Raw genomic sequence first — 14,299 nt, 5'->3', positions numbered from 1 at the left:
GGGTTGAGTATGATATAAAAATTTGGATAACAGAGGAGAAAAAAGTTCCTCATGTTTGCAAACAACTGAAGTAGCAACACTATAGATACTCAAACCACAGGGATACCTCCAAACAGTCAAGTCATAAACACAGTTTTAAAGGAGATTCTGAGACAGAAAATCAATTATGTTCAATTCATTAATATTGCTGAGGAAATGAAAGAAAATAGCAATGGAGGTTTTCAGCCCTTTAATTTCTTTTTCCTCAAACAGATTAAAAAAAAAGGAAAAAGGAGTTATCTGAATGAGTATGTTATAGAAGTATTTGGCATAAAATGGAGCAGCTTAGTTTAAGTGGATTTCACTCATGTTCAAATGAAAGCAGGAGTGATAATTGTAAAAGACCTATGATTGAAAAGCATTCAGCCAGTTTTCATTTCTAATGTTTATTATCCTGACTTGCTCGATTTTTTATTTTTTTTTATGACTGCTGGATATTTACCACATTCAGCCCAACTTACTGTTTCCATGCCAACTAAATATATTTGTTCTCAGATGAATGCTGTGATGCATCCTTCTGAAATTTCAGTTGCTGTGTAGCACAGAGAAACTTCTAAGGTTTGCCACACCTTCTCCTTGGTGGGAATAGTGCTGCTGCCAGTGGATTTGTGGAGCTGGGAGCAAGGAATCAGTGAGGCACAGATGAGCAATAGACATTGATGTCGATGGTGTGAGTCCCAAGTAGTTCTTAACCTGATGGCTGGAACAGTTGAGTAATATTAGCTCTTTAGTTTAGAGCTTTTTGGCCATATTTCCTCTTAGAAATTTTCTAGTGGAAGTTGTCCCTGCCCATGGCAGTGAGATTGAGATGAGATGATCTTTAAGGTCCCTTCCAACCCCCAACCATTCCATGATTCTGTGGTTTTTAAAGGTATCAGAGAGTTTTAAATACCATCAGATGGCAGCCTGGGGTGCCTGCCTCAAATTCCCAGACTGTCCCAGTGTTGTCATTCTCAGAACACGGTACAGTCACCCAGAATCAGGCAAATAAGCTCCAGATGAGGATATCTAAAAGCCCAGGTTGGCTTTGTGGCCAGCTGCAGGTGAGGAGGGTGGAGGGAGCCTTTGTGTCACCGAGCCAAGGGACACTTTGAGATCCAAGCAGTCAGGAGGGGCTGGAGGTGGTGGTGAAATTCTGCTGTTTGCTCCACTTGCTTCAACCCACGTCACTGAAACGCTTCCAGAATTGCTCCTCCAGAGACCCATTTCTGCTCCCACAGAAATGGGAAGCCCAGCCTGGATGTGGATGATCTTAAACCACAGCAGTGATTCACTGAGAGCAGCCTTTGCTGGGGCTCAGCAGCCTCTGGAGCCAGGGAGAAAAGAGTGAGAACCTGGAAGAAATTTCCACTGTGACTTTCAGGAACTGCACCACCAAATATTGTCACATTAAAATAGTTTCTGCAGTTTCTGCCTGTGACCAGCACAGATGGGTGGATTTGAAGAGTGGTTTTGAGCAGTTCTGTGTGGCTGAGGAGGGACCTCCTGTCATCTCCTCCGTGCACTGCTCTGCTGACACCCCCAGCACTGGGGCCAGGAGGGACCTGTGTGTTTCAGCTCTTTTCCTACCATAAAACCTTGTGAAAAGTGCAGGGGACCAACAGGCAGAGGGACACAGCTCCCCACAGGCTGAAAATCTGATGGTTCCACATCTGCACAATGGAGGATTTCTTTTCTAACTACTTGTGGTGAGGAAATTTCAAATGTAAAGTGTTTTTATTGAAAAGAAGATGTTGGAGAGCCACAGAGAAGCAGTGGATAATCCAGTGGGAGTGGGAGCACTGCTCAGGCTCTCACAGACAGCACAGCATCCAGTTCTGAGGGGGTTCTGGGTCTCTTTTCAGCCTTCCCAGTGGAGACTGGTGGGCAGGAATCCCTCTGATCCTGGTCCTGCCTCTGTCAGGGGCGTTTCATGGATATAGATGCTCCATGGGTGTATGGCAATGTGGATTTCATAGAATTTTGTGTGGCTTGGAAGGGACCTTAAAGATTCCAACCCCCTGCCCTGGGCAGGGACACCTTCCATTGACCAGGTTGCTCCAAGCCCAATCTTGAACACTTCCAGGGATGGGGCATTGTGGACTTCAGGTACCATAAATTACCACAGACATTATTTGGAGCCCAATTCTGCCACTTTTTACCTTAGCAGGTGTCTACCTTTTACTCAAATCCATTGATATATTCATTAATCACTTTGATACAACAGCACCCCTCAGTTTTTAATTAAGACTGAGATTGTTAGGATAAATCACCATTTTGCATTTGCCACATTTTATATTTGTGTATTATTTCCTTTAATGGCGAGCTATGAAAGGAAAGAGAATTACAATGAATATAGTAAATTATTCTGTATAGCATGAGGTTTCAGATTAGCAGGAGGAGATAGAAGCTGAGATTCAAGGACAGAAAAACAGCTTTGCAGGTGGGATTTGAAAGGAGGTGGAAATCAATGGAGTTAAAAGTTCCCAGGAGCTCCATATGGCAGGAGCTGCGGGAGAGGAGGCTCTCACCAACTGTGCAGCTGTCAAAGGGAAAAGAGTCGAGGATGGTGGTGCATGTGTGGAAGTCAGTGATCAAATGTTAGCTTTGGTAATCAGACACAACTGGAAAATACACAAATACACACCTCCTGAACAGAACAGAATGAATTACTGGAGCTTGGCGGCCAGCTGGAGCAAGACAGCAAACAGAAAGTACAGGACAAATAGTTAAAAGGGAAAAGGGAATTGTTACCAAAAGAGAACAGGAGCATATGGCAGCATGCAGGAATTAGAGTGTTTTAAAATGTCATTTTTCTTGCTCTTTGTCTTAAATAATAGTGAATGAGGGAGATTGTCCTTATAAGTGGGCAGTACCTCATATTGGAGCATCTGTGGTTTGCTTACATATTGTCCACGAAGGGAACTTGCTCTTTCAGAAGCTGTTAAAGTAGGACTACAAGGAACAGTGATACTGGTGCTTAAAGCAGGGAATTAAAAGCAAAAAGAAATGGGAATGTCTGGAGGAGCCAGTGGATGACAGAAGAACAGAGCAGCCAAACCTCATCTCCAGTTGTGCTCCCAGCAATGCCTGTTCAATAAGGGAACTGTCCCAGTCTCTTTTTCTAGGAGATGGAGCTGAAAAGGACTGGGAAAACCCAACTTTATGGTGATCTTTACCTGTATATTCATGTATATTCTAAAGTAGTGTTTGGTTATCAGTTTAATCAGCACCAAATGCCATCCATGGGAATTCCATCCAGGCAGTGCAGCTGTGTTTCTCCTGCACTGGCCATCCTTGGCCAGCCCTGAGGCTCTGCAAGCCTGGCAGATGCTTTTCCAGTTGAGATGCTGGTTAGATTTTTGTTCTTGGAAATGGTGCTGGTAAAAGTAGCTTCTGATTATTATCCACAGAGCTTTGCCTGTTGATATGGTCAGTGTGAAAATCCAGATCCTGATCCTGCTGCTGCTGAGCTTTGTCAGACCTTGCTGGCCTTGGGGAGCACTCAGCACCTCCTGAATTGGGCACTGGAACCTCTCCCCACTGAGATGGGAGTGATCCCACTCCTGGATGGGAGGGGTTCTGTGGAAGGTGACACGTGCTGGAATGTAAAACTGAAACACAGAAATGTTTGATGTGGTGTCAGAGATGCTCAGAGCTTCATTTCAGACTCAATTATCCTGATGGATCATTAGGAATGGCCAGAGGCAGAAATCAGCCCCATGGGTTGGACCTGGTGATCCTTGTGGGTCCCTTCCAGCCCAGCATCTCCTGGGATCCCGTGTTCTCAGCTTTGGCCCAGCAGCACAGGGCAGCAGCTGGGCTGCTTTGGGTCTGGTTCCTCTGCATCAGGGGGTGTCAGTGGGGTCTCCCCCCGTGTCCCCCTCACCCCGTGCAGGGGACAGCCCTCCTGCTGCAGCCCCAACCTCCTGGGCCAGCCAAGAGATGGCACTGACAGGAGCTGAGGGGAAGAGTGCTGGGGGAACAAAGATGGCATCTGCCGTGAGTCATCTGGAAGGAGAAGAAAATAAATCCAGGATCCTCCAAATCCCAGCTGGAACAATAGCAGAGCCCTGGAGAGGGGAAGGCAGAGAGAACAGCGTGAATTTTCTAGCCACAGCATTCCTGGTTGTTCCATGGTGTTGACAGTGAAAGCTTTTATTCCTCTCCAAGTTGTGTAGTCCCTGGAATGCTGTTTTTGCCATATGCAGCCCATTGGTGGGTTTTTTTTTTTTCCAAAAGCTTCTTTTGCAGCTATGAATTATATGGACTCAGATTGCTTAACTACAATCAGAGAATTTTCCAGGTGGGAGATCTTGTTCTGGAAAAGAGATGGAAACACAAGCCATCGAAGTAAAAAGCCGCCACTTCAATGCAGGTTGGGAAGAGAAAAAAAAGAAAGACCTGGAACAGCAAACTCAGTGGCTGGAGGTCCTTGTGGGTCAGTAAAACAACAAGGCAAAAATGTCTTGGATGCTGGGATGGTTTACTGGCTACAGACAGACACACAAAGGGGATGGCTATGCCACCAATTTATCTTTTATTGGAACTGTCAGGACTGGGGAGGTGCTCCAGCAGGATTTTCTCAGTGGAGAACAACGTGGTGTTCACTTGACAAAATAACTCACTCAGCTGATCTCGCCTGGTCACTGTTTTCAGCTGAGCCAAATCCTTGGGATTTATGGCGTTCATTACTTTTCTTAAGAACTCGAGAACATTTGTATTGAGTTGCAAGCTGTTCCTCTAAATCTGGGAGAACCATATTTCAACAGCCCTTGCACAGTGAGAGTCAAAATTCCCTCTGCCTGAAACCAGAGAGGATGTGGACTCGAAAGAGGAGGATAATCATGTTTGGTGATTTTCTGAAAAGACAAATGTGCAGACCTTGCTCTCCACTGAAACAATTGATACATCACTGGATTCTTCTTTAGCAAAAATCATTTCAGAAGATTCCAAGCTCCAGTTCAATGTTCTCTTACAACAGAGGCCGGAGGGATCTGAAATTTAAGTGAATTGCCAATTTTGGTTGGTTTGTTCCTGGGTTGGGGACATTGCTCAGCGTCCCCCAGGCCAGCTGAGGGAGGATGGGGCACATCTGGACTCACAGAGGTTTTGTAGGAGTGGAGCTGAGCTCACTTAGACTTCAGGAGTGCTGAGAAGCAAAGGAGGAGTCCCTGCAACTAGGGAGGACACAAACTACAAGTGATTAATCATTCTTTGTATGTTAGTTTGGTTTTTTTGCTTGCATTTTGGTTTTTATTTTTGGTGGATTCTTTTTCTGTTGATTAGGGTTTGTTTTTAATTGGGATGGCATTGTAATATTTTGTCTTTCACTTGCCGTTTTCACAGCACTTTCAGAAAATTTCTTCACCTGAATGAAGCTGACCTGTGCAATATTATTATTATTGTTATTATTGTTATTATGGTTGCTATTGTTATTCTTATTATTGTTATTATTACCACCTTCATTTAGAAGGAGGAGACTTTATTCTGGGATTAAATTATCTCCCTAAGAAGGGGTTCTTTTTACCTTTGAAGGGGTTATTTTTACCTTTTTGGAACCCTCATCTGTCTTCAGATTTATTGCAGCAGATCTTTCCTATCTCCATTTAGAAATGTTGCAGAACAGATCCATAACCTTTTTAAAGAGGTTTTTTCTTTTAAACAGCATTATAGCACACAACTGTTGATACAGGAAAGGATTTAGGAGAGACAGGAAATTACTTATCTCATCTTATTCACCCTGAAACATGGAGAAAATTTGATAACAACTAAAAGATCCTAATTATACCTTTTGGTCACTGTCCTAGTATTCCCTGGCACACATTATCCTACATAAATATTATAGACAGGCAGAAATTAAGATACTAAAAAAGCCACAACACCCTGGTTAAGGCAACTATCTTTTGATTCTTATCTGACATAAACACAAATTTAACTTCATGCCCTTCAAGACAAGATTTTTTTTAAAGGAACTTGAATAACTTTTTGTGGTCCCTTCATTTACTTCTGAGTTTCTTCTGCAGTTTTTTTATGCTCCCTGTTCTGATAAGCACTGGGTTGGTTGGTTTGGAAAGCTCAGGTTTGGATATTTCTCTTCTGGGCATCAAACCCATCTTTTCTCTCTTTGAGAATGCTCAGTGCCCGACACAATTTCAGTGTAGTCTGTGAAATTCCAAGTCCCCTGCTTTTTACACCACTTTATATAATTGTGTCACTATTTATCTCTTCTTTTTTTACTGATTCACCACGTGACACATGAGCTATGTGTGGCAACTTCAGCTTTCCACTGACACCAGAGATGATTGATGGTCAAACTCCAAACCTCATATATTACCCACCAACCTGAATAAACAAAGACCAGTGTGGCAGCTTAATATTAAAAGCTATAAAACCTTCCTGGGGGTTCAAGGATTAAATCAGCTCACCAAAATGAATTTTTTTTTAAAAAAAAGAAGAAAGCTTTCTCAGGACCGAAGAAAAACGAACACAAGTAAATGAAATAGAGCCATCCTCATCCAGCCGACTAAAGGCCTCCTGAGGGATGAAGAATTGCAATTTTAAACATCCCTCAAGAGTGCAAGAGGAGACACAGTATTTGTGGATCCTAGGGAGGCAGCTTGAGGCTATAAAAGAACAAAAAAGCCTTTAAGGCACAAATAAACCTATCCCTGCAGACAGAGCTTTCATTGGTGAAAAATAAGTGTTAAAAAATAAAAACCTTCTGCCATTAAAATGAGTACCCATTAGCCCACTGGATGTTATTTTTCAGTTGTAAGAAGTGATTTAGATTTTTGCCATGCACTATTTTAATCTCTTGGGTCAATAAACCTTGATAGTGACTTCAGCCAAAAATACCAGCAGGTTGTTTACCATACCACGGCAGGAAACAGCTGGGCATTTATTTTCATCTTATTGTGATGCAATTGAGAGTAGTGTGTTTTGTCTGCTCCAACAAATTGGAATTGTATCCAAAAGAACAGGTTTCACTGCAAAAAAAAAGTGCATGTCTTGTCTCTGAAACAGAGTAAGGGATCAGCCCCAAGCCAAACTGCAGCTCCCAGGGCTTGTTTCTCATTTTCTCTCTCCATTCTCAGCTGACCCTCTAAGATATCTCCATATTTTAAGCACAATACAATATTTCTTCCTGCCTTTCCAAGAAACACCTTTGTCAAAAGTGAATTATCCTCTGCTGCTCTGCAAAGTTAATAACAAATGTTCCCAGCATTGTGAAAGCATTTATTTAGAGGACAACTGCAGATTAAACTGTTAAAAACAGTGACCTGGTTGCAAGAAAACTCTTGCACAATTAGAAAATTATTATTTCCCTGACAGAGTTGTATTAAAACTTCTGTTGCATCTGCATCTTAGCCAGGTGATCATCCAGATCCTCTTACCCATTAAACAGATCATTATTAATCAAAATTTAGGAAATGAAAGCATTTTGTTGCTCTGGCTGCCTGTTTCTGGTCTTGTCTCACCAAGAATAAATGGAACATGTTGAATCAACTGAAATATATGTTTCTGCTCTATCAGGGTCCCCACCCAAATGAGCTGTTGGCTCAGAAAATATTTATCCTGGCAGACCACTTATGCATAACTTTGGAAGCCTTGATAGAAATAGTAGCATGAATTTATTGGTGTAGCTCTCAAAAACATAAATTTTGATCGCTGGCTTATACACAAGCCAAGTTCAAACGAGGTTTCCTGTCTCACCTCTTTATTTTTTTTCCCCCTTTCAGATTTGCATAGTGGCATCACTTCCTTGCAGTTCCCAAGGAAAGCCTCTAATTGCCCATTTGCATAGAGATTTGGCCATTCCTCCTGCCTGTCGGGGTGACTCAGAGGGAGAATTTTCCTAACGTTTCATCAGATTGTTTTATTCCTTTTGTATTGATAATTGCACTCTGCATAATGCGGGTTCTGGGAGCTGCTTTTCCCATGGGACGGTGCCGGGATGAACTCGGCCTCGGGTTCTCACGTGTGGGAGCTCTGGGAGCTGAAATTTGGAACTCCTGGCTCCTTCAGGTTGGATTTGTGGTTGTAGTGGTTGATTTCAGCCATTTGGGAATGAAAAACCAACACCAAATGGTGTTGGGGGGGAAAAAAAATAAAAATTCTATTTGAAAGTTTCAAGATATTTTATGGGTTAATCTGATATCGAAGCCCTTTGATCCTTTATTTACATATTCAGCTGCTAATCCAGAAAAACACCAAAGTCCTTGCTTAATTTGAATTAAGCAGTTAATCCTATTGGGAGTTAAATACACACGTGAGGCCCTGATTCAGCCAAGTAGGAACGTGATGGGCTGACCTGAACCAAATCATCACAGGTCAAAACTCATCAAATCCAACCACTCTGCAGAGAAAAGAAGCACAACCCTTCCATCTGATCTCTCTTCATGTAACTCTGCTCTGTAAATCCTGTTTCCTCAGGATTTAAAAAAGTTGCAGATGAAAACTTCCCCCTGTTGGAACCTCCTCGTTTTGGGGTCTGAGATGCTCAAATCTACTCATTGAAAGTTCTGTAATCTCCATGAAGCTGAGGAGGACACAAAGTGCAATGAAAAATAGTTGCAGGATGAAGAATAATCATAAAAAGTCCGCCAAAAGCACCTAGAAGTTGAGAAATTTTGTAAAACACGTTTTGGGAAACAGTAAGTCACCTTGTCTAAGGGAGCAAGGGACAAATGTCACCCCCTGAGCTGCTTCAGATCCCAAGAACAAACAGAAAACTTCTGTCAATTTGCAAGATGTGTCTGCCTAAGTGCTCATTTCAGATGGATTGAAGAATAATTATTGCATGTTCATTTCTGATGTTTTTTTCCTCTCCATATATATTTTTATTCTTATGTTTTCTTTTGCCTTTATTTCTTTTACCTCTTTTGTTCTTTACAGGTGTTTGCTGCTCTTCTGTCTCCTTCCCTCTCCCTTTTGATACCACAATTAATTCTGTGTTTATTTGACCTCCAATTTGGGCAAAAGAAGCAAAAAATTTATTCTACAGCATCTAAGAGCAGCCATCTCTATATAAATATCTCTTTGTTCTGTTACAGTTGATTACTATACGAGAAGAATATGAAAAAATACTCAAAGGGCTGATGCCAGCATCTTCCAAAAAGGAACTTGAAGACATCATTTCATCTTTAAAATCTCAGGTAAATTCTTATGCTTCAGCATTTTGGGTTGGATAAAAGCCCTCTTTCCTAGACAGGAGGTTATGACCATCTGAAATTTGGCCAAAAATACCGAATAAGTGTCAAAACCAAATTAAGGCAGGACTCACATTCTTCTCACTTAGTGTCATATTCCACAAAACTTTTCCCCTCCAGTTTGAGAGCTGCCATATTGTATTTTTTGATCCCAGACTTTTTTTCCAGGAAAAGCTGTGCTTTATTCAGTATTAGGGGTTTTTCCTCAGCCTTTCAGATACAGCTCACAGTTATCTTTCATCTTCCTTGCACTGTTTCTCCTGAAGGAATCATTTAAAGGCTGCCTGTAACTGGCAAAGAAAAGGATTAGAAATAATTTTATTTTCTTTCCAGCCTATGTAATAAAGCAAATTGGGTATTTTGAAGGTATTTGTCTAAATGGTCATTGTGATATTTTTACATTTTCCTATATAAAGAGGCTCTGTAATCTTTTGAGTATTGCTAACCACCAGTTCTAGATTAATGCAGAATCAGTATAATTTCTATAAACTAGACTATTACATTTCCTAATACCCAAATGTCATTGGAAATAGGGAACTGCTGATTAATTGGGTGTGTTTCTCATCCCTGGTTCCCATAGAAGTTACTTGGGGCTTTTCTGTTCAGTGTATTGGGAGCTGGAAGAAAACAAAATGTCATTATTGCCTGAACTCCAATGAGGAAGGATAAACAGCCATAAAGCAGGGTGATCATTGCTGTGGAATAATGGGAATCCAAGGAAAATGCCACCAGAGGTTGGAGGAGTGTGCATGTAACCGAGCTGGAAAGGACTGGGCTCTGGAATCTGGGCTCTGGGCTCTGGGGTCTGGGATTTGGGATTTGGGCTCTGGAATCTGGGATCTGGGATCTGGGGTCTGGGATTTGGGCTCTGGAATCTGGGATTTGGGCTCTGGAATCTGGGATTTGGGCTCTGGGATCTGGGATCTGGGGTCTGGGATTTGGGATTTGGGCTCTGGGATCTGGGATTTGGGCTCTGGAATCTGGGATTTGGGCTCTGGAATCTGGGATCTGGCCTCTGGGATCTGAGGTCTGGGGTCTGGGATTTGGGATCTGGGATTTGAGTTCTGGGCTCTGGGATCTGTCCTGGCTGAAGGAAGAGCTGGGACAAGGACAGTGCCAAGCTGGTGGCTCAGAGTTGCCCTGAGCTCTGGGAAGAGCAGAAACCTGAGGACATGCAGTACAAGTTTAGGCTCATTATCATCACATCCTCATGCCAGTTTTCAGGACCACTTTTCAAGAAATTATTAATCTACAACATCTCATTTCTCTTTCTTATGCAGCCTCTGTGGAGCTGATTGGTAATTTCATGTATTTGGGGTTTTTTCCCCATTTTTTCCTCTTTGCAATAAGAGTTATCCCATAGCATATTTTGCTGTGCATGAGACACTTCCCGTGGCAGAGGCCACTTTCAATGGAAGTAGGAAATTTTCACAGTGGAAACTCAACTTTTCTGTGTGCAAGGAGTGACACAACTTCAGCACTCTGGTAGAAAACATTCTGCTTCCACCTCAAGGGATCCCTAATGGAAATGATGCTCTTCCTCATGTAAATATTTCTGGGAAATAAAGAGTCAAGGGTCTGTTGGGGAGATCTATTTCCATTTGATAGTAAAAAGCTATTTTTAAAGACTCCTAAAAGGACTCTGAACACTGCCTGGTAGGAAGCATCACTCTGAGCTAATACAAGAATTACCACACCTTTTAAATGAGTTTAAAAAATTAAAAGATAGAACCTGATAGCCACCTGCAGAGCTTCTGTAAGCAGCAGCAGCATTTCAAAGGTGTAAAAGTAACTCCACACATGAAAACCTGGGTGCTCTCCCAGAAATCCATCGCTGCTGGCTGCGATTCCACGCACAGCTCGGGGAGCTGGGCTCTCTCTGAAGCACAGGTGTCCTGCTCTTTGAAAATTGTTGAAATTCCTGTTTGAAAACATCAGACAAGAAGGGCACTGGAATCCCTGCACCTGTCAGGATTATTTATTGTTGGAGGAGGATGAAGAGGATAGGCTGGGTAGAAGCACCGTGCGGGGATAAAAATAAACAGCAGGAGAAGAAAATACTTGAGGCTTGGGTGAAGTTTTCTAAACATGTTGCTAAATATAAAGGATTTCTGCCTGGTTGTGTGCTCCTGGTGAGATGGCCAACAGGGGATGCAGTGTGTTACTAAGCATTAATTCTCATACACTTGGGGAACAGGTGAGTACCTTCATCACAAGAGCAAAAGTGCAGGGATCAGAGCACAGGAATCCCATGGGAGCTGCCAGGAGAACAGGAGCTCCCAAGCCCTTGCACAACCCAGATGGTGCCACCAGCTGGGTTTAACAACTGGTTGAACTGTTCCTGAAGGAGTAGAGAGTGCACAGCTAGAGCACAGCCAGAGAAGTCTTCTATGAAATATTAATTCTTCTATGCAGCTAAAGTATTACTGCATTTTATTTAGACAGGAGAGATCAGAAAAATTCCTTTTATGAAATGAGCACAAATATATTAATTGGAATTTTGTACCCTGTTTTCATGTGGGATGTATTTTACAGGTAAGTTTTCTGCAGAAAAGAGTCCTCCAGGAAGACCTGAACGCCTACCACGCCAAAAAGTACGGGATTATCTTTGATCCATTTGTACCATTTCACCCCTGTGGGTCCCGGTTCTTGAAGTTTTATGGCTTAATTCAAACCCTCCAACATGGGTGCAGTTTTAAAAGCTCCTTATTTTCAGTAAACAGGCATCAGAGAAGTTTTCCCCAGTGCTCAGGCAGTAGTGTAGAGCGAGATTAGAGAAGCTGCAGGTGCTTTGCAAGTCTGGGCTTTGCCTGCACGTCGAGGATGAGGCGGCTCCTGCACAGCTGCGGCTCTGCAGTGATGCCACCTCCTTTAAAGATAGAAAACAATGATGCAAGGCAGAATATTACAGATCCCATCTTCAAAGGACCGGATCTCCACGAGCCTGAGCTTTTTCTTTTTTTTTTTTTTTGAAACGTTTACACCCTCCAATATAAATTATGGCAAGTGCTGCAGCCATAAAAAGCCTGGCTGTGCCTTTAGAGTAAGTGATTCACATGGAGAGGTGAGTACAGGGAAACTTCCTGGGAAAACCACTCCATCTTTACTGTATTTATAGACATTGGTGGTGTTTCATATCTCACATGAAGGGTTTCTGCAGCTAAGAATGTGTGCTCGTAAAAATAGTGTCAGCATTTGGGAGATATTTAAGCGACTGTGAGAAGGTTAACGGTGTGAGAGTCGTGTGAAAATATTAATCCTAAATTATTTGTTAACAGGAATTAGCTAAAGCTAACTGGAAACTGAAAATGTTATAGATCTTGGTAATAAGTCCAGCATAGGTAACTTTGTTAGATAAATAGAAAGCTCCAGAACTGCTGCCCACTGGACCCAGCTCTGCTTTCAGCATGTTGTGTTTCTATAATTAAAATAATGAGGTATAACTGACAGAAATCTCTTCCTTTTCAGGTAACCATTGATGGATTGTGGGATCTCTGTGATTGCCAAATGGACTGCTTTGAATAGGTTTGAAGATTTGGCTCTTGTAAATTTTAATGCAAAGATTAGTGGTTCTTTTGTTAGCACAAAAAAATGAACTTCATGAAAACATATTCATAGCTCATGCCAGCCTGGATTTTGTTGTATCTTCCTTCCATTATTTTTTTTATCATTATTTTATTACAGATTTATGCTTTTGATACACGGTTTGACACCATGCTGAGCTCGCTTACCGAGCAAGTAGACTTTGCTCTACTAATATTTTTGTTACTCTTTTCCAATACCATCTTTTTCACTTTTAAACATGAAGAAAATCCCATTTTCTATTATTATTGCCCAAGATATTTCAACATATTTTAACATTGTTCTGTGTCCATGTGTTTACATAATATTAAAATATTCTTATTTTCTTATCTTTTTGTTTTGACATTATTGTCCTGCTTGAGCATCTCACTCACCTCAGCAGCCAGGGGAGTTTTGTGTGGTTTTGTAAAGTGGGAATGTGTGTGGTGTTTCAAGGGATGAGAGCAGCTTGGTGGCACTGCAGGCAGCTCTGGCTGTGGGTGAGGTTGGATACTCTGGGAAAAGGGAATGAATTCCTTGCTCATGGGCTGATAACACAGCCATGGGTGTTGCTGGAAAGGAGTCACGAGTGATGCGGCCTCGGTGCCGCGAGGGCACGCGCCGGCTCTGTGCCGATCCCAGGGAGTCTGAGAGGATTCCAGAGGCTTTTCTGGGATGGGCTTTGAGGGGCACTGGGAAGCTGAAGGAGCTGGTCAGGCCTCAGGCTGGCCCTGACTCCTGGCCATGGAGCAGTGCTGCTGTCTCCAGCCCTTGGAGCCTTTGGAACGTGTGCATTTGGCACGAGAGTGGCTTTGGTTTTCCTGGGCACCGTCCTGCTGGTGGTGTTGGGATCAAGGCAAAGTGCTTGAGAAGGGACCAGGAATTCCTGTTCCAAGTGCAGCTGTGGCCTTGGCAGCACCAGGGAGGTCCTGCTGGTGGGGATGGCCACCTCTCCCACCTCACCACGGTGTCACCAGCACTCCCACGCCGCAGTTTGGAGGCTCCCGCTCCCCTGAGTGCCGTGGTGGAGGCGGCTGTGCTGCCAAGTCCCAGCTCACCAGCTGGGCTCTTATCTGCTCCTGGCACCGAGATCAAGGAGGAGAGGCTTTGGCAGGCTGGCTCCATCCACCCCTCCTCCTGGCAGCTGTGCCAAACCCAGCTCCAGCTCCGGCTGCTGCGCTGCTTGTCAGCCCAGTCAGGGCCTGGGCAGGTTTTGCACCTTCCTTGAATCAACAAGTGATTCTTCTAATTACAGATAAGGCTTCTCTGATAAAGGAGGAGGTGCTGTGGCAGGTGCCACAAAGCCTGGCCTGGGGGAACTGGGAGATGCAGGAGCAGGAATTGTTGGGATGCATTGAGCTGATTGTGGGCAGTAAAATGTTTTTCCCCTGGAAGGTGCAGGGTGGCTGGGCTCTGCAGGAGGAGCAGGCTGTGGGCACTGGGGTGTACCCACTGATGGGGACAGTGACAACTCTGATGCTTGAGGGAAATGAGGCATCTTTGATTCT

At 43.2% G+C, this 14,299-nt stretch overlaps 1 protein-coding gene across 7 annotated transcripts in view; it reads left to right on the top strand.

Moving 5' to 3' along the window:
* CEP112 (centrosomal protein 112) overlaps positions 1 to 13,141 on the top strand; it is a 155,513-nt gene extending 142,372 nt beyond the window's left edge. For 6 of the 7 annotated variants that reach the window (XM_015645755.1, XM_033518638.1, XM_033518640.1 and 3 more), the window contains 3 exons: positions 9,075 to 9,176; positions 11,766 to 11,824; positions 12,699 to 13,141. In XM_015645755.1, the coding sequence (XP_015501241.1) occupies positions 9,075 to 9,176; positions 11,766 to 11,824; positions 12,699 to 12,702 (165 nt within the window). In that variant the 3' untranslated portion in view covers positions 12,703 to 13,141. The remainder of the gene's footprint in view (positions 1 to 9,074; positions 9,177 to 11,765; positions 11,825 to 12,698) is intronic. The other variant, XM_033518639.1, reaches the window with a different exon arrangement.
* The last annotated feature ends 1,158 nt before the right edge of the window (positions 13,142 to 14,299 follow it).

Source organism: Parus major, chromosome 18, assembly GCF_001522545.3.
Source record: "Parus major isolate Abel chromosome 18, Parus_major1.1, whole genome shotgun sequence".
Lineage (NCBI taxonomy): Eukaryota > Metazoa > Chordata > Aves > Passeriformes > Paridae > Parus > Parus major.
This window is presented reverse-complemented; position numbering and strand designations above follow the sequence as displayed.